The sequence below is a fragment of the Castor canadensis genome, chromosome 3, assembly GCF_047511655.1.
Source record: "Castor canadensis chromosome 3, mCasCan1.hap1v2, whole genome shotgun sequence".
NCBI classification, from domain to species: domain Eukaryota; kingdom Metazoa; phylum Chordata; class Mammalia; order Rodentia; family Castoridae; genus Castor; species Castor canadensis.
The window spans coordinates 196,488,030-196,508,798 of NC_133388.1; the positions used below are offsets into that span (position 1 = coordinate 196,488,030).

The following is a 20,769-nucleotide window of genomic DNA, read 5'->3' on the forward strand; positions in this document are numbered from 1 at the left end:
ACTGTAGCATTTCTCCTTGGGAATTTTTCTTCGTTTAAAAAGAAAAAAAAAAAATCACAAGGCCAGAAAACATTTGAGTAGAAAGGTGTCTTGATGTTAGAATTAAGTCACCAAAATCAAGCAATCTAGATTTACAAATAAAGGGTGCCTTAAGCCACACTTCGTACGTTAGCAAGTGGAACCCAAGAACACCCAATTTACCTCCACACTAGGCTGCCACAATGATATCTCCTGAGATCTATGATTCCATGATTCTGTCTGGTCCAGAAGAGATGCCTGGCTCGGGTAGATGCTGCCAGCCATGGATGTGATTCCATGTGAACCAGGGTAGCCAGAGACCTGCAAGTGAGTTACGAGGCAAGGTAAGGTTCTGCCACAAGGTTCTGCTTTGCAAGTGACACAAAGTAATTCAAATTACAGAGAACATTGTGGTAGGCAGAACAGTACCCTTGCCCCATGTCAAGTTCTAATTCCCTTAATATCCGAGTTTGTTTTCTGACTTGGCAGACAGGACTCTAAATCTGAGTGGGTCCAACACCATGACAAGGAGTCTTAAGTGCAGGGTTTAAGCAGAATGGTCAGAGAGATCCAACACTGATGGCTCTGAACTTGGGTTAAGGAAAGTAGGAGCTAAGGAATGGTGGTAGGAAAAGGAAATAGATTCTCAACAAAATCCTCAGGACAATCATTACATAACTTCATTATACAACTAATGCAAGTATACAGTAGAAGATAGGAAATCATTTACTGAGGAATTTTACATTTACAGAGATACTCGGAGCAGACTACCTCTGGATGCAAAAGCCACAGGAAGCTACAAAAACAGCTGTGCCATGCTCAGCTCCAGAACTCCTTTCCTGCCCATCTTACAACCATTCCCAGCAAGAGCCACAAACCCCACAAAACCCCTACTGGACATGGTAGCTCACGCACTCAAGAGCTGAGGTAGGTATGAGGCCAGTCTGGCCTATATAGCGAGACCCTGTCTTAAGCAAACAACAATCTCTGCTCAAGAAACCCCAAGTGTTGTCCTCCAGTGAGTGAGGGGCTGATGGTGGGACAGGCATGCCTTCTGCTTATGACAGCGGTAACTAATGCACAGAGGAACATTTAGCCTCAATTGAGAGGCTGAGTGAGCAGAATCAGGGCTTGTTTCCACACCACCCCATGAATTCATTGGGATTTCCAGGTCTTCTTTAAATGAGATAAAGCACAGCCAACCCACATTTTCAAACATCAACATCAAACACCTTCAGCAAAGGTTTTGCATGTGTATTGGGTCTCTGGTCATTGATTTATAATAAAATTCCATATGGGAAGTATCTAATTAATACATTTTGAATATATGTGGAGACCTCTCTGAGTTTATTTGAATGGAAAATATTAATAAAATGCTACTAAATACAAAATGCTGAACCAATACTGTATTTGTGAAAAGTGACACAATACTGTCAGAGAACTTTTGGTGAAGAGGTGTTGAAGAATCTATCGCAGCTTTCTAAAATGCAAGCATGTGGTAGGATCAGTGGGCAGCTTAGGCTAAAAAGGACCTTGGAGTTAACATCAGGAAATTTCCTATAGCTGGTCTCATGTACAAGCTAGGAAATTGGGGCTTGGAGAGATGAATCATATATTTTGTCAATGAAAAAACTTTAACTATTCTCTATTTCCACACTGATTTAAGTACTCAACAAAGTAGAAAGCCGTCTTCACTGTCGGGGGATTCCAATGTTGTGGGGTTAGCCAGCTACTAACATGTAAGTGCTCAAGCCCCAAGTTGTAAGAGGGCTGGGTTGCACCCCTGCCTTGGCCAGGCCTCCTGTGAGCCTGCTAAGCCACATAGAACAGCTGACAGCTGTCTCAGGAGGTGGGCCAGCTGACTTCATGTGCATCCAGTCACCAACCCTGAGGCTCTCTCCTGGGTGGCTCGTTACCTACGAGAGCCTAGGGTTTCTTGTGTCAGCCACACATCTGTCATTACATTGACCACTGATTGTCTGGGACAAGGCCCATGTGCTGTCCATGAGGAGTGGTCTCGTGCCCAGTGCCTGGACAGTGGATGAATAAACAGTCTACGTGAGCTCAAGGGATCTACCCTTCTTCCTGACGCAGGTGGTCATCCCAGAGCAGTGTCTCCAAAAAAACAGGATCCAAGTCATTCACTGAGAACCACAGGGACTGTGTGTTAGCAATGTAAAGTTCCTGAGCTCCACTTCAGAAACAGTATACAGGAATCCGGAGTTGGTAGATACAGAACCATTTCCACTGTCCTAAATGACCACAAACTTGCAATCTTTTCTTTTCTAGAAAGATATACTGCCTACCTTCCTCTCCTGTTACCCTGGTACCAACAACTAAGAATTTCTGTTCATACCTAAAAGGTCTTAAATTAACTTTGTTCTCAGTAACCCTTAGAACAGGAAGGAAAGGACTGAGCCCTCAAGAGCACTCGACTTTCATGTGCCTTATAATGAATCAAAAAAGCGAACCCCAAGGCACACCACCATATTCCATTGTATTAGACTTGGCAATAGGCAAAAGTTAACATCCACCCCCCTCCCCCGCCGTAGGTAAAAGAATCAGAAGGGGTGTTCCCTCTGGGACTGGGGTGACTAGCTGGGAAGGGCGCAAGAGTTTCCTGGGCTGATGTGGGATGGGGACAATGGTGCTTGCATTTGTCAAAACTAAGACCAGTGCATTTCACTGCAAGTGAATTATACTTCAAAAGAAACATTCTAATACCTTAGCCTAAATAGCAAAGTTATAATCTCTGCTTCAGGTTCTTTCTTCAAGGTCAGCTCGCTCTAATTGGAGAGGATGGTTGCCAGTCATCCAGCATCCCTTCCACATTCATCTACACATCTCAGCTGGCTTCTGTTCCAGTCCTTTTGCCTTCTAGAGAAACTGCAATTGGGTATTACCTCTGCAGTGTGGGGTCACTGGCTCCACCTGGCCTCTTTCAAGAACAGGAGGGAAAGAATGAGCCTCAGAACTGTGGGCTGCACTGTTCTGCCTACTTTGAGACGGTGTGACCAGTGACTATTCTCTCCACAGGGTGGAGATACAGCCATGAAGCTTCTGTAACTTTCTTCTTGCCACCATAAATAAACAAATAAGGAAACAGAAATAAGCACAATGTCTTATTTGATAGGTCAGATAAAACATCTATATCTGTAAGGACCTGTACACCTACCTGGTAATGATTGGTCTGGACCATGTGCTGTGGGCTGGGATAAAATCCTTCGCTGGACCTCGGACTAGGATAACCAGGCCTGCTGGGCTGTGAACAAATCAGGAGAGCATCATTTGAATGAATTTTTAGACTTTGGTAAATCTACAACTTACAAGCTGTTTCTCTAATACAGCTTTGATAAAAGGATGCTGAGACATTTCTCTGGGGAAGGAACAGTCTTTTCAACAGGTTGAGTAACTGGGTCTCCACATATGAAACAGTCTGGCTCCTCCTCAGAACACACACATAATTAACTTAAAAACAAATCCATAACTATGACTAATAAAGGCAACATAAGGGTAAATCTTTGAAACGACCATGGGTAAGGCAACAGTTTCTTAGCTATGACACCAAAAATAGAAGGAACAGGAAAAAAAAAAAAAGATAAACTGAATATTATCAAAACTAAAACTTTTTGTGTTCCACGTGATACCACCAAAAGAGTGAAGAGAACGGCTAAAGGATGTAGGAAAATGCTTGCAAATCAATTACCTGATATGAGGTACATATTCAACACACACACAGTTTTTTACAGGCCAGAAATCAAATGACAAATCATACAATTAAACAGCATACATAGCTGGGCTACATTTTGTGTTCAAGGTCAGTATGGGGCTACACAGAAAGACCATGTCTTAAAAGAAAAAAAGCTCCCAAATAGGCAAAATGAAACTTCACTGTCAGTAAGTATGAAAAACCCACAGAAAAAGAAGGTGGTTACTTCAAGCATCAGGGTAGTGGGAAGGGCTGGGATGGAGCCAGACCCTTGCCTTGGGGGGCTGTGGGATGACAGCACGTTCCTTCTAGTCATGCTGCTGTTCCAAATGATATGCTCCATTTGCCATTTCAAAGTAAAAGTAACAGGAAAAAAGGAGAAAATATTGCTGGACTTGGTGGCCCACATCTGTAATTTCAGTTATGTGGAAGGCAGAGACAGGATGACTGCAAGTTAACAAGATCCTATGTCAAAGAACAAGTGAGGCATGGCAGTGGGATCATCCCTGTAATCCCAGCGACTCAGGAGTATAGGTGGATTGTGAACTGAGGCTACTCTGGGCAAAAAGTGAGATCCTATCTTGAAAATAGTTAAGAGAAAAAGGCCTGGAGGTAGGTTCAACTGGTAGAGCTCCTGCCAATCAAGCATGAGGCCCCAAGTTCAAATGTCGGTACAGTACTGCAAAAAAAAAAAAAAAAAGTGAAAATTATGTTATAGGACAGACAAAGTAACTGCACACAAAGGCAGTCCCACGCCCAGTGTTATGGAGAGCAGATGCCAAGGCAGGATCGGGCCACATGCCCCACGCTTCCTGACTGCCAATGAGAAAACGGGACATGAGGGGGCCACCTGCTACATATGTTACTGCCACTGAGCACCGTGGTCAGCAGGTCTCTGTGTCTCCTCCTCCAACACAAACTTGGGTTTCCACACAGCAAACATGGAACCAGGTGAACTTGTGCCAAATCCTCCCAAGTGAGGAGGGAAAGAAAGAAAACGAGACAGTTAAAGCCTGAGGTTCTCAGCTAGGTGGCGCTGCTCCCTTGAGAGATGCTGCTGCAGGTGGTGGAACTGGTTGGCAGGAGGGTGGAGGCCAGGTTGGGGAGACTCTGGGTGATGAGAAGACACTGCTACACCCCACAGCGCTTCCTTCCTCACCTCTCTCAACTTTAGGTAGGTAAAACCTAGGCTCATCATCTGAGCCTAGGACCAACCGGCCGTTTGGCATATTAACACACAAATGACATTTTGTGTATCACAGCTTATCAGTCAACTGTAAAGAACAGCAACTGCTGAGCTGCTGTGAAGAACACCAGGCCTCACAGAGCTAGGCAACTGGAAATGGAGCATCATCAGCAAGGGCTGGGTATGGAACCCAGGCCTCACACATGCTCTGCTACTGAGTTCCATCCTCAGCCTGGGAGGAGGTTTTGTTTTTGTTGCTTTTGGTGGTATAGGGGTTTGATCTCAGAGCATCGCACTTGCAATGCAGGTCCTCTACCATTTGAGTGATGCTTCAAGCCCTTTTTTCTCTGGTTATTTTGTAGATAGGATCTCCCTTTTTGCCCAGGCTCGCTTGGACTGAGATCCTTCTATTTTAGGCTTCCCACCATAGCTGGAATGGCAGGTGTGTACCATCATACCCAGCTTTTTTCTATTGAGATAGGGTCTTGAAAGAAAACTTTTTTGTCTTGATTGGCTTTGAATGGCGTGGTATGATAGGCCTGTGCCATTGCACCCAGCTTCTGATTAAAGTGGGATCTCACCAAACTTCTTGCCTGGGCTAGCCTCAAACTGTGGTGCTCCCACTCTTAGACCCCTAAGTAACTAGGATTACAGGTGTAAGCCACTAGAGTCTGGTGAAAAGTACTTTTTACATTTTTTTTTTGACACAACTGAGAATAATGTTTTTTGATACTACACCCAAACTGTAATTTTTTTTGTTAAGACTGGAATTTGAACTCAGGGCTTCATGTTTACAAACATGAAACAGGCACTCTACCTCTTGAACCACATCCCCAGTCCATTCTGCTCTGGTCATTTTAGAGATAGGATCTTGTGAGCTATTTGCCAGGGCTGGCCTTGAACCTTCTTCCTCCTGATCTCAGCCTCCCCAATAGCTAGGATTACAGGTGTGAGCCATGGGTGCCCAGCCAAATGGTAGTTTCTTAAGGTGAGTTGGAATGTGGAATCTGGGCTCTATAATTATCTGCTATACTAAAATCCACTGTTCTTATCTTGTGGTGTGGTATACATTATGAGTTTATTTATGTTTAGATAGGGTTTATGTAGTCCATGTAGGCCTCAAATTTGTGACCCTCCTGCCTCAGTCTCCAGAGTGCTGGGGCTATAGATGTGTACCACCATGGCTTCTTTTTTTTTTTGGCGGTACTGGGACTTGAACTCAGGGTGTATACCTTGAGCTATTCCACCAGTGCTGTCCCATTTTTGTGATTGATTTTTTCGAGATAGGGTTCTGGGAACCGTCTGCCCAGGCTGGCTTCAAACCGTGATCTTCCTGATCTCTGCCTTGTAAGTAGCTAGGATTACAGGTGTGAGGCGCCCTACAGAGCCTGGCTTCTTTATTCCACTTTTTCTTTTCTTTTTTTTTTTTTTTTTTTGTGGTAACTGGGGTTTGAACACCTTGAGTCACTGTGTCACATTATTATTATTATTTTTTTTTGGTGATGGGTTTTTTTGAGATAAAACAATTTGCCCAGGCTGGCTTTAAACCGTGATCCTCCTGATGCCACCTGAGTAGGCAGGATTACAGGCAGGAGCCACCAGCGCCTGGCTCTTTCTTCCACTATGTCACATCCTGTTGGTCATCTAGAGAGCGCTGGCTCACTGAGTCATGTAGACCTTCCCAATGTGGTATGGGCACACACGAGTAAACAGTATGTACTTTTAAGAAATCCATTTATTGATGTTACCGTTAGTTTAGCAGAACAGCTGAAGAACTGGGAAGCTGTCAAGGTCATGGTGATAAGCTTATCAAAATCCTAACTGTTGCTTGAAAACTCAAACTTCATCATTGGCAACAAATACTATCAGTTGCTTTCATTGAAGTAACAGCTTCACTTCTTTCTTTTTTTGAGAAAAAGTTCACCAAACTTGAACAGCATGCCTACCAGCTGTTTTTTCAAGGAAGGCTGGTCCTTCATGAAAAGTGTCTAGTTCAGCTCACACCTCAGTTACATGGCACATTCTCATGACAGACATGGGGTCTCCGCATGCCCTTCCCACGTCTCATGCTCAAACATCTTATGGTCATTCTTACATGAATTGGCATTTTTCTTATTGCATGAGCATGGGATAAAGAATGTGGTAACGACTAGTGTAGTCTGGTGATATTGCTAGATTTGTGACAGTAATTCTCAGTGTAAACACTGACACTGTGGAAAGGGACCATAACCTTTTACCATGAGTAGGAGCCGAATTCTGATTTCCTAGGCTGGTGAAATGGTCTAGGGGACCCCAGAATCAAAAGAATCCTGAGTGGTCATCCTAAGACATTTTCCCCCAGGGCTCTGCATTGGCCAGATGGTAATTTGCAGGATAGTAACAATAGCATCAATGAGACTTTCTAGTCAAATGGCCCCAAAGATTATTACTGCACAAAAAGATGATACTGTGATGAATTCTTCTTGTTGTTGTTGTGGTGGTGGTGGTGGTGGGGATCAAACCCAGGACCTGAAGCATGGTAAGCACATGCTTTTACCCCTGAGCCACACTGTCAGCATGGTACTGGGGTTTGAACTCAGGGCCTACACCAGCCCTTTTTTATGATGGGTTTTTTGAGATAGGATCTTGCAAAACATTTGCTCAGACTGGCTTTGAACCACAGTCCTCCTGATCTCTGTCTCCTGAGAGAGACAGAGTCTTCCTATGTAGCCAGGCTGGCCTTGAAGTCATCATCTTCCTGCCTCAGCCTCCCAAGTGCTGGGGCACAGGAATGGGACACTGTGCCTGACTTTGGTGGAAACTATTTTCAATAATTAGTTTTATGGTTATAATCCTTTACCATAAAATACAACTAAACGTTTAAATTTGAGTCTTGAATGGCAGAGATAAAAGTTTTTTCATTTGAAAAAACAAATGAAACTACACTAAACATCTTTTCTTTTCTTTCTCTCTCTCTCTCTTTAAATTTAAGAGGTACTAGGCATTGAACCCAGGGCCTCGTGCCGGCTAGGCAAGTGCTCTACCACTTGAGTCACTTACCCAGCCAGCAGCACCCCCGCCACCACCCTTTTCAGACAGGGTCTTGCTAACTTTGCCTGGGATCCTCCTGCCTCTACTTTGAGTAGCTGGGATTATAGGCATTTCTATGTACGTATGTATCTATCTATCAATCATAGGTGTCTTTCCTTTCTCTCTCATCTCTCTTCTCTCTCTCTGTTCTCATTTGAAGAGCAAGTATAGGACTTGGGAAGGACCTATGTGTATCTCTCTCTCCCTCTCGCATGCTAAACAAGTGCTCTACCAGTGAAGTACACCCCCATCATTTATTAGTACATAAAATTTATGTTCAAAAATTTATCTACAAAAGCTTACTTTATCTATAAAAGATTCTGTTTGAATTTAAGAAATCAAAGTGAAATTTATTAATCCCAGGATATAAACACGGAATTATGAACATTCACAAGAATCTACAGAATTCCCACTTCATGGACTAAATTGCCTGAAGAAATTCTGGCTTACCACAGTGGAAAGAATGGGCCCATTTACACCAGGCAACTGTTGTGGCCTCAAATGCAGAATCTGGTCCTACAGGTGACAATGGAAGGTAAAACCGCACTCAGGCCTTGACTGACTGGCACAGGTGAACAACAGGCTACTTGTTTATCTGAGTATCTATTTTACTTTTTTTCTTTCTTTCAGTGCTTTGGATGGAACCCAGGACCCTGCACATGCTAGGTAAGCACTGTATCACTGAGTCATATCCCCAGTTCTTGGTTTTTAGAGACAGGGTCTTGCCGTGTAGCACAGGCTAGCCTTGAGTCAAGATTTTCCTGCCTCAGCCTCCTGAGGGCTGGGGTTACAGGTCTAAGTGTTGCCAAATGTTTTCTCTAAGGGTCAAATAGGAAGCATTTCAAGCTTAGTGGGCCACAGTGTCCCTGCAGGAACTATTTAGTGCTGCCCTTGTAGGGTGGAACCACCCTTCAACAATGTTCATGTGAACACTTGAAGCTGTGTCCCAGTGAGACTTCAGCTAATGGGACCAGGCAGCTGGCTACATTTTCTTGCCTCTGCCGGTTTGACGCAGGGGCAGCACACTCCTGTGAAGTAAGTGAAGTGCTGTATGATGAAGTACTGCCCAACAGCTCCAGGACGTAGGAACACTAAGGTCGTCATATTATTGCAAATGAGGAAAGTGAAGTCTACAAGAGGGACGTGAGGTGCCTATAGTCATCAGACTGTGAACAGCAGAACCTGAGATGAACAGACCTGCTTCATTCAAGGCCTGAGAAATTAGCAGTGAGGTTCTGCTGCCCGCCACTCTGAGACAAGTCTGCAGCTCTCATGACATTAACACATAGGCAAAGAGGTAAACACAACAGAGAGGGCCCAAGGTGCCAGAACGAGGAGCTCATGCTTCTGTGGGTGACTAAGGTTTTTGTTGTTCTTCTTTAACTAGGAATGACAGAGGAATGTTCTAGTTTTTCACTGCCTGGCTCAAAGCAACACACCTGTAGATGGTGTGGTCTTCCTCCTCTGTAGCAGGGCTTGGCTAAGGCACCTTTTCTTCTGCAGAACTGTGCTCATTACCTACATTCACTTCCAGTGCGTGACAGGGTTACTGCTACATGGCTTAACACGGTGATCAAGAAGAAAAGTTTTCAAGCATCATGATAAATAAATTGGTCCATACTCAATAGTTCTTTGTGTTAAGAGTTTGATGAATATTTTTTAAAAAGAAAATGAATGCTTTTCAAACTTATAGTTTTAGCTAATTAAATATCATTTAGCTGCTTTCCAGAAAAGTGTGTATTGGATTATTCATGCAAGTAAGCCAGTGTGTAAAACTACTACCCTGTCAAAAGCAAAAGGTTTTTAAAGACTTCTTACTCTAAAGAAAGTGTTCAAGGACCATGTTGGTTCAAAACCCCCAGCCACTGCCCAGCGTAGGCCAGCCCAGATGGTGTGAAAGGCTGCAGCCACCCAGGAAAGAACACAGAAGGGCCTGGAACTAAGTAGGAAGGGCAAGGGGTCAGACTGCTGTGCCAGAAGTGTTCTCTCCCTGACAACGATCCAGCAAACAGCCACAGACCAAAAAAAGGCAGAAAATACACAGACAGTTCCAACAGAACAAAAACAAAGGGAATATGGCCAGATGGAACTGGACTCTTTAAAGCCTCTGTCTTGGTGAAGGGAAAGCAAAGAGGACAAGGAAGAACACTTTAAGATAAAGTCTAGTGAAATGCAAATAGGAAAATGATTGCACAGGAGGAGCAAGCAAGAATTGGTGTTGTTAACTATAGTCTTAGATTAACCTGAAACTCGATTTCCTCCTCATAGGAAGTGCTGTCTACATCACAGAGCTCAGGAGCTGGTTTAAGAGGAACCCACCCTGAAGTTGGGTTGGGGACATTGGCTACCTTGGGTGGTGCTTCATCAGACCCTCCAGAGTCCCACGACACAGTGGCCTGTCTTCTGGACTCCATCCTCATCCGCTCTTCTTGCTGCACCTTCTCCTCCTCCAGGATTGTGCTAGAGAGACAACATATCATGTGAAAGGAAGCCAACAGCCAGAGTCTCACATTAGACCCCACCCCAACTCATCCAAAGGACACCAGCTGGCTCCTAGTAGAAGATAACCATAGAGAAAGGAGCCGCGACACAGGGAGAGGGAAGGATCAGGTTTCTGATTTTTCACAAAATGATTTAAAATAGTTGTGGTCTCAATGGGCACGTCCATTTAAAGCAGTAGCACAGGTAAGAAACAGACAGTGGTTAAGAGAAAGTTGGTGAAAAGGAAGGACAGGTTGGGCAGAGCAGGATGACCCTGAAGCCCCAAGCAGATCTCTACCAAGCATGCACGTCAGCAGCAGAGCTTCGCAGGAGCACAGGCTCCTGTGTGACCTGCCTCACCACACATTATGTGGCTGAGTAGCAGGGCCAATGATCTCCCCAACTTGCTGAGTATAGCGCTGGCACCAACTTTCAGCTAAGTCTGCATCTTATCTGATGAAGAAACAAGAATGCAACAGCATTCACAGGCACTTCTGAAAACACTGTCTGCTCTAAGCTGGAAATGCCGCACTTACCACCGCTGGGCTGCTCAGCGGCTAAGTGAAGTCCTGAATGTCGCTATGGCTGCCATGGCTCCACAGCTACCCTGGGCGGCTTCTCAGTCCTGGCTGTTTGCCATCCTGTAAACGCCTCAGAACGCAGGCAAGCGAGACTCAGCTAGTTCCCCATTCCACACGGACTTCCCGGGGCTCAGCGGGCAGAAGGTCTTTGAAACCTTCCTCCTAGCTATGGCAGTAACTGGCTCTTTCCTACATGCTTGCAACTTACATTCCCGATAATGAGGCTCATTCAAAGTTTGTAGCCCCTGGCAGACAGATGCAGTAAATAACCACCCAGAATTACTCAGGAAACAGTGACATCACTGACTCCTAATCTGGGAATCTGTTTGACTGTTTAAAAAGACATTCCTGCTGGCTGGAGGCTGGAGCCTGCTCCTTGTACAGTCACTTTCTGAATCAGGAAGACAGACAAAATTCATTTCATAACTTCCCAGTCAGCAAGCCATCACTTGCAAATGGTAAGGATGTTTTCCAGGGAAAGGAAAGTGATGGTTTGCCTCAAAAAAAAAAAAAAAAATTCCATTACTGCTTTAAAGAAAAGCTTTCAGTTTTGAGAGCCCATCCCCTCCACAAAGAAGACTTTGTTTCCTTCTTGCTCCAGTTAAATAATTATGGCAGAGGAAATAAACACCAAGATGAATTAATAACTTTTAAGAATTTATCAGGGCTTGTGGAGTGGCTCAAGTGGTAGAGCACCTGCCTAGTAAGTGTAGGGCCCTGAGTTCAAGCCCTACTACTTCAAAAACAGAATTTCTTGTGTGTGTGTTTGGGGGGGGGACAGGGCCCAGCAGCTAATGCCTGTAATCCTAGCTACTCAGCCTGTAATCCTAGCCATTGAGAAGAGGAGACCACCTTTCTGAGCCAGCCTGGGCAGAAAGTTCATAAAATCCCATCTCAACAGAGAATGCTGGGTACATCATCCCAGTTACAGTGGGATGCTTATAACAGGAGGATCATAGCCCAGGCAAAAAGTGAAACCGTATCTCAAAAATAACCAGAGCAAAAAGAGCTAGAGGTCTGTGGTTCAAGTGGTAGAGCACCTGCCAGCAAGGGTAAAGCCCTGAGTGCAAACCTCAGTACTGTCAAAAAAATAAATAAACAAAACAAACCTAAAAAAAGTTCTTGGATGGTAGAGTACTTGCCTCACATGAGTGAGGCTGAGTTCGAACCTCAGCACTTCAAACAAAACAAAACACCACAAAAAACGAACAGCCAAGAATTTCTTGGCAGACTCATAGAGGAAAGAATGTGCTCAACAACAGCACTGCTGGGCACCTGGCCCATGTGTAAGGTTCAGGTGAGCTTGGTGAGGTGAACTCGTGCAGGTGGAGGCCACGGATGTGCCTGGGGAGGTATGGGGGGGCAGCAGACACCTACAGGCTCTACAGTCAGCCAGGAGAATATTCGAGACGCACATGCTGTGGCCGTGGTCATGTGATCTTTAGACACAGCCACTCGGTATTCATTTGCCAACTATCTGCTTGGTGCAGGGTGCCTGGTCTTCAAGGCCCTCTGATTAAGGGCAAACAAAGACTTGAAAACCTGAAACCTGATTTAGTGTCAACAAGAGAGGGGAAGAGAAGGGCTCTGCTGAGGCATCTGTAGCTCCATGGGGAGCACCACCAGCCACTAGGGAGGGAACTAGGGAAGAAGGCCTCCACCAGGCTGCAATAACAAACCCATTCCAACACACAAGCAGTACATGCCAGAAGTAGAACAATGCTCCCTGTCCACTTTTTGCATGAAAATAAATGCCTTTAAATTGTCTTTATTAAATTTATAACTCTACAGACATAGGATAAAATAGTGCCTGGCACACAGGTGACACTTAACTATTGGCTGAATGAGCAATCATTACAGCATGTGGGTAAGATACGCACGTTACTATGACCCACTGAATAGGTGGCTTAGCTGAGAAGAGTCATAGTTCATCAGTGATGAACAAAGTAAGTGGGGAAAAACAGTGAGGCACAGTGAAGAAGCTTATGGGCTGAGTCAGGCTGAGGTCAGGTTCAAGTTCTGCCAGACAGGCTATGCGACCACAGACAAGTTTATCCCTCCACGCTTCGCCTACAAAATGGGCTGCTTCCCTACCACCTACCTTGAAGAGTTGTTGTAAAGAATACATGAAACAGACAATCTATAAAGAGATCTAAAACCCAATAAGCTTTTAAAAATGTAAAGAGAGACAAATTCCCCGATCAAATAATGTCGTGCCCCGTTGCTCCACCTAACAGCTACCATTCTTACAAGGGTCTGCAATGCAAGTATTTCAAATGAGCTAAAACTCAATTAGAGTTTGAGGTACAAAAGAGTAGGTCACATCTTTTGGCAAATTCATCCAATTGCCTACTGAAGGTTGCAAAACAACTATTACACATTGTGCTACAACACAGTCACTGATACACAATGCCTTTGAACCTATTACCACTCTCACCAACAGGGAGACTTTGGCATGAGCTGATACAGTGTATGTCATCAGGTCCTGCTCATTCACCAGTGGTGGGAGCTTATAAAGACCCCTCTTAGGTTTCTAGATCACAGAACCCCCAGGGCTGCTGAGGAAGGGCAAGAAAAGGTATACTCTAGAGTGGCCCACATCTAAAGTAAGCATTCTTTCCTCCTTTCCCCTATTCCTCTGTGCCCAAGGAAGCTCCTGGTTCCTGCCATGCTTACACCTGGCCTGGAAAACCTTTCTTTTCTTTACCTGGCCCACTCTGCAAGTATTTCATGTACCCGACTGCACTTTCTCCACAGTCTTCCCTGATGCTCCCAGCTCTCTTGAGGCTGAGTTATCTTGCTCTCTCCTCTGTTCTCAAAGAACTAGTGCTTAACTCGATTTAAATCCCGTTGAAATTCATCCGAAATGTCTGTTTGCAGCTGGGCACTGGTGGCTCACGTCTGTAATCCTAGCTACTCAAGAGTTGGAGATCAGGAGGATCGCAGTTTGAAGCCAGCCCAGGTAAATAGTTTGTGAAGCCCTATCTTGAAAAATACTTCACAAAAATAGGACTGGTGGAGTGGCTCAAGGTGAAGGCCCTGAGTTCAAGCCCCAGTACCGCAAAAGAAAAAAGCAATGTCTGTTTGCTTGACTTCTGTCACATAAATGCCCATTTTCCCATGTCCAGAATTGGCACAGGCCATGAAGGATACCATGAAGGAATAAATGCCAGGTGATGAGCTGAGTGAAGGCCATGAGTAGAGAGGGCTGGCAGTCTAGTGAAGAAGAGCACACTGACAAGCAGCCAGGGTTCACACCTGGCCCATTTCTTCAATGTAGCCACTGGGGGGACCAGAGTCAAGTGTGAGATCACAGCAAGGAGCCCTTACTGGCCTCAGAGAGGAACACATCCTGGCTATGATTTCTCAGATTCCTGCTGTCAATAACCTGATACTGAAAATGACTAATGGACCCTAAGTCCACACTTTATGACTGCTTAAATGAAAAGTTCATAAAACTAAGGGGAAATCAACAAAATTAATTTTAACAATCCTTTTTTCTACTTCTTGAAATAACTAAAACACAGGTGAGATATGAGGAGGCTAAGTGGGACATTTCTTTCAGGTAGCGGGAACTCTGTTAGGCCATTTTATTTCACATGGGTTTTTGTGAAATGAGACATGCTGATCTTAAGGCTAATGTCTCCCTTCAACCTAAAAATAGGTCCTCTGAGGTTTCCTCATTATAAGCCAGACCCTCTCAGTCTCCACTTGCCTGGACTCCTCCCAGTTACCCCAACCTTCTGAATGTATCGTGAATCTTCCTTTTGGCCTTGAGTTACACATAGGAATGCTGGGGGACTTAGGGGTAAGCTTCTGATGGCTGGCAATTTCCCACACTGGAGCACCCACGTTTCTCTGACTGAGTAAGCCAGTCTGTGCCTCACAGAAAGCAAGGACAATTAGGAAGCAAGCTCTTTCAATGCAAGACCTTCACTGGATACCAGATAGAGTGTGTCAAAATGCTTATGAGAAATCACAGTTTGTAGCTCAGGAATACAAATAACTCATAAAATATGTTTTTACAATGGGTGCTAGTCCATAGATGGAGGAGGAGGAGGTACAGGAGAGCCAGCTGCGCTGTTCTGCTGAAGCTGCTGAAGAACCCAGGGCAGCAAACGAGAATGTGCACAAGGTCATGGAGGTCAGGCTGAAGCATATTTTCCCAAACTTCCAATATTTTTAGTAGCAATACATTCCATCTGAAAGCTCTTAGCTGCCTGATGTGAACTGGCAATGAGCCCTCATGCTTTTTCTTTGGATGGTAGTTTCCAAGTTTTAAACTTGCAAGAGGATGAAATGAAAAAGTTGAGACCTGTCATTTCGCAAACATGATCACACGTGACAATTAAGTAAGTCTGTTTACTCACAGGTCCCAGCTTGGAAGAGAATCATGAAGAACGGGAGACTTTGTCTAATGTTGAATTTATTTTTGACCCAGTTTAAAAGAAAAGTCACCACACTAGCCAATTCTCAGTCAAAGGACATCAAAACTTGTGAGAGCTGCTGTTATCTCCTTTTGGCTTGCAACATCCCCTGTGAAACTCAGTCTCTAAACCCCACGGGCTGGCATGGGGAGGGTATACAAAATTTCCTTTTGGAGCAACAAAATGGAAGTTACTGGTATGGAGTGTGATGGCAAGCAAGAGGGTGCTCTGTCAGGTCCCTTGTTTTCAGGATGGAGATAAGGTGCAAAATCTGGTATCCGCCCCTGAGGGGTGGCCCTAGAACAAAGGCCTGCAGGGGAGCTGCACCCTGGTGGGGATCTGCAGTACAAAAGACCTCGCTGAGCAATCCTGTCCCTCTGCTAACAGCAAGAGAATATTGTGTCCATGAAGAAACAGAGGGTGTGAAAAAGAGAACAACCTTTAAGAAAATGTAGACTGGTTCTGTACTTCTACTTTCCTTACTGCCACAAGGAAGAAACTGTATCTATTTCCTTTCTCCCCCTCTCCTCCACCCTTCTCTCTTTTTTGCAGTGCTAGGGATGGAACCCGGGGCCTCACACGTGTTTAGCAAGCACTCTGTCACTGAGCTGTACCCCTAAATCCTTATTTCTGTAGCATTTGTTCTGAGAGTGACTGTGCTATGAATTCTTCTCTTTGAAATTATAAAACATTTATCTTTTTAAATAAAACACTCTTTATTTAATGTCAGGAAAAATGTTTACAAAAAGATTGAACTTTGATCACCAAAACAAAGGGATGATATCACAAAATTTGCTTTGGACATAAAATCCGCTTGAGTTTGGGGCAAGTACAGTGGCACACATCTGCGATTCCAGCTACTTGGGAAGTGGACTGGGAGAATCCTGCTTAGAGGCCAGCCAAGGAAAAAAGTTAGCGAGACCCCATCTCAACCAGTAAGCTGGGGTATGATGGCTCAAACCTATGGTCCAAGCTATGTGGGAGGAATAAACAGGAGGATTGTAGTCTAGGCTGGATGGGGAAAAACACAAGACACTATTCAAAAAATAGCTAAAGCAAAAAGAGCTGGGGCTGTGGCTCAAGTAGTAGAGCTCTTGCCTAGCAATTGTGAAGCTGAGTTCAACACCCCCCCCCCTCCCCCCCCGCCGAACACACACAAAAGAATGCACTTTGGAAAAGGCTTGAGTTCTAATTTTGACTGTGTTCTCCATAAGGAGCACAACACTCCTCAAAAAAGTCAAAAAATGACTTTTTTGAACACAAGTTCTGTTAGCTACAAATTGGGGCCTATGAGAAAAAAAGTTGGTGTGGGTTTGTAGTTACTTGGACTTATCTGGAAAATACCTAGAGAGAGAACAGCAATAGATTAAAGGAAAAAGTTAGAGGGAAGAACTTGATCTGGCAAGTTCATGGGAATGCTGGTTTTGAAACAGGATCTCTTTACAATTACTCAACATTGCCTCACCACAAAGGAATGGAATTGACCTTTAACAAGCTCCCTGGTGTCTGCAGAAAACAAGTCTGCAGGCGTAAGCCAGGGGGCAGATCTGGGATGGGGGGACTGGAGGCTCACTTTGCCACAGTCACCAAGCTACAGTGGCACCTCTGCTCTCCCTGTGTACAGATGCAGCCTTCTGGACATCCAGCTCCAAACATATGTTGAAATCACATTCCTTTTTAGGAGTGTATCTCAAACTGTAGGAAACAAGCCCTGCTGTTTGGTTGTTGTGCTAACCATCTCAAAATTATTATTATTATTATTTTTTTAAGTGATTTCTACTAAAATCTTACTTTTACTGTGACCTCTCCGGATTTCTGGCATGTTTTCTAACTCTTCTTTGACCTGTCCTCTTACGGATTGGAACTATAACCCTGGATGTAAAAATCAGCTGGGTGGTAGCTCAGGAGAACAGCCACCAGCCAGAGAAGGAAGAGCGGCACAGGATGAATTCCCACTTTAGAATGGCCATTAGCTAGAAAGCAGACCCTAGCCTTCCTGGCTTGAGGAATCAGAGGACTGACTTTGGAGCAACCAGAGATGGTGGAAAACAAAGGGGAAAATCCTACCAAGGGAGCATCTCAGTTTCAGAGTATAAATTCTGCTCAAATCTCTGGCTGACTATGGAACTATGCACACATAGGGTCAACTCTAAGCATGCCAGCTAAGAGATCAGACCTGCTGCCCATAACCAGGAGAGTTCGCAATCTGAGATCAGAGTTAATTGTTTGCTAACACACACACACACACTCTCTCTCTCTCTCTCTCTCTCTCACACTCTCTCTCTTTAGCTCTGAATACTATGAGAGGAATGTAACTCAATCTAGAGTTTTTGCAACCTATTAGTCACAATGTCTAGGATATAATCTAAAATTATTTGAAATACAAATAATTTGATAAACATGATATGATAAACATGAAAAATGTGACCCACTCTTAACAGGGAAAAATTTCTAGAGGGAGCTGACTCCAAAGAGGACCTAGATGGAGTAAGCAGGCAATGATTTCCAAGAAACTGCTGTAACCAAAGACAGAGAATAGAAATTGTTCATAATAAATGAAATGATAGGAAATTTAAGTAGAGAAATAGAATACACAAGAGAGACAAATAGTAATTCTGCTACTGAAAAATGTATTTGAGGCCAGGCGTGGTGGCTCAAGCCTATAACCCTAGCTACTTGGGAGGCAGAGATCAGGAGAACTGCAGTTCAAGGTCAGCCCAGGCAAAAAGTCTGTGAGGCCCCATGTCAACCAATAAAAGCTGGATGTAGTGGTACACTCCTGTCAACCGAGCTGTGGTCCATTATACCCAGGCATAAATGTGAGACCCTATCTCAAAAACAACCAAAGCAAAAAGGGATGATGACATGGCTCAAGTGATAGGGCACCTGCCTAGCAAGTGCAAGGCCCTGAGCTCAAACCCCAGAACTACCACCAAAACAAAACCCAAAAAAACAAAAACAAATCACTATACATGATGAGATGAATGCAAAACAGAGGTGACAAAAGAGTTGAGGAACTTGACAATAAGTCAATGAAAACTGTCAAATCTGAAGACACAGGAAATAGGATGGTGGTTGAGAGGAAAAAGGAGAGGATGAGGACATTACCAACAGCAACAGAGCCTCTAGGACTCCTTTGCGGTCTCCACAGGAGAAGAGAAATACTAAAACAGAAAATATGCCTGAAGACATAATGGTGAAAGTTTTTCCAAATTTTGCAAAAGATGTAATTTTACAGATTTAAGAGAGTCACTAAACCCCAAGCATGACTAATACAGAGAACACCATACCCCAGTACATCCTACTTAAAGTGCTGAAAACCAAAGACAGAACGAAGATAACAGAAGGTGCTAAGGAAAAATGACACATTCCACAAACAGAAGCAGTTATTTGAACGAACTTTGGCTTTCCGTTAAATACGAATGTAGACAGCAATGCAAGGACATCTTTAAAACGAGTAAAGGGAAAAAATAAACTCACTTTGGCAACCCAGAATTCTATACTCAGTGAAATTAAGTTCAATTCACTTTTGGATAAAATTAAACTAATAAAATCCACCACCAACAGATCTATAAAAGAAATGCTAACGTTGTGCTTCAGGCTGATGAAGAGTCACATGGAGTAAGACCCTCAGGAGGCATAGGCCACAGTATGGAGATAAAGACAGAGCACTCTCCTTGCTTTCTTTCGAATGTGACACCTGGGTGGTTAATGCATATGTGAAAGTGATCTCAATGGCACCCAATGGCACCTGCGGCCTGAAGGACTGAGGTGATGACTGCAGTTTACATTTTATCAAGTCCATGAAACCTCAAGCAGACAGTGGAAACTTATATATATACATTGTAGTTCCCAGGGAGAGCACTAAAAAAACCCAAATGTGAGAAAGAGAAAGAGGGTGGAAGAAGCTGTTGGCCTCAAGGTGTCAACTCCTCTTGGCTAAGAACTGGTACTCTGGTTACAGAGGACTTGCATGTTTCTCTTCTATTCAACTTTAGGTACAGTGAATCTGGTTTCTTGTTTTGTTTTATTTTCTTTTGAGGCAGGGCCTCATTATGTAGCTTGGGCTGGCCTTGTACAAGAGATTCTCCTGTCTCCTCTTGAGTGCTGGGATTATAGGCATGTACCACCATGCCCAGCTCTTAGTTTGGTTTCTGACGTGGAGTCAATGCTCCACCTGTTTCCTGCACTTCTCTGTACCTGTCTGTCTGCAGCTGAAGTAGAAGAGGCACCTAAAACCACAGACACTTCACTTTCCAGAGAGGAAGAGACATTCATGTCCACTCCATTCATACTTAATGTGTTTAGTGGCACTAACGTGGAGACAAAAATCCAGCGTGTAGAAATTAACAACAACAACAACAACAACAACAAAAACCCACAATGGGAGGAGAAGGAAAACAGCCAGAGAAATGAAACTGATGGAAAAATAACGGTAGCTATGGCAGGGAAGTCTGATGACCTCACTGTGGGTTCCGAGGATGGGTTCAGGCCCTAAGTAGTAAATATGTGCATTACAGCTGGCTAGGAGATAAACGTCATCTGGTCAGAGGTCTCCCTTTACAAATAAAGACAGGTGTGTGGTGGTGGGGGGAAGTGAGCAGAGCAGGGAGTACAAGGGATGGTGACACCAGTGAGAAGGGGCACACTGTGGAAGACAAGAAAGGAAACAGATTCTGGGGGCAAAGGAGGGACCCACAACCTTAACTCTGCCATTTGTGAGCTGTGTAACCTAGGGCAAGCCATGTGACTTCTAAGCTTCAGTATTCATCTTTTGGAGCAGCTATGAAATCCCAAGAAGGTAATACCTATGACAGTGTGACCTGTGAGGACATGGAAGTATGAGGAAGTAATTTTTATGAAATCCAAGTTCAACTCTCACCAGAGACGTGCTTGCTGCACACAAAACCACACTGGGGAGCCATAACAGTGAAACAATGTGTATACACAAAGCTCAGATCCAATGAAATTACATTAAGAAATAGTCACAACGTAATTTTTATTGAAACACCTTACAACTTTACATTAAATTCCCATTCAATTTAGATTTGCTATTTGCTTTTTAATTACTAAAAAGGCTAAGGATGCCAAGAGGATGGCAACCAGGAGGAAAACACTGGACTAAGGAGACTCAGACACTACCTTCAAAAGGAATTTTGGAAGCAAATACAACACTACTTAAGAAACCACACACACATACACAAAGAAGTACAAGCAACCTCATGTCACCAATCAAATGTGCAACTTCTGATTTAAAGTTTGCACTGTTAAAATCCATGTCTCTGAAAAACCTCTATG

General features: G+C 44.0%; 1 protein-coding gene across 21 annotated transcripts in view; it reads right to left on the minus strand.

The window, feature by feature from the left end:
• Nucleotides 1-20,769, minus strand: part of Ptk2 (protein tyrosine kinase 2) — a 252,149-nt gene that overhangs the window by 38,300 nt on the left and 193,080 nt on the right. For 20 of the 21 annotated variants that reach the window (XM_074069293.1, XM_074069292.1, XM_074069295.1 and 17 more), the window contains 3 exons: nt 10,331-10,442; nt 3,194-3,280; nt 202-339 (listed from right to left, as the gene is read on the minus strand). In XM_074069293.1, the coding sequence (XP_073925394.1) occupies nt 202-339; nt 3,194-3,280; nt 10,331-10,442 (337 nt within the window). Of the gene's footprint in view, nt 1-201; nt 340-3,193; nt 3,281-10,330; nt 10,443-10,999; nt 16,237-20,769 lie in introns of those variants that run through there. The other variant, XM_074069299.1, reaches the window with a different exon arrangement.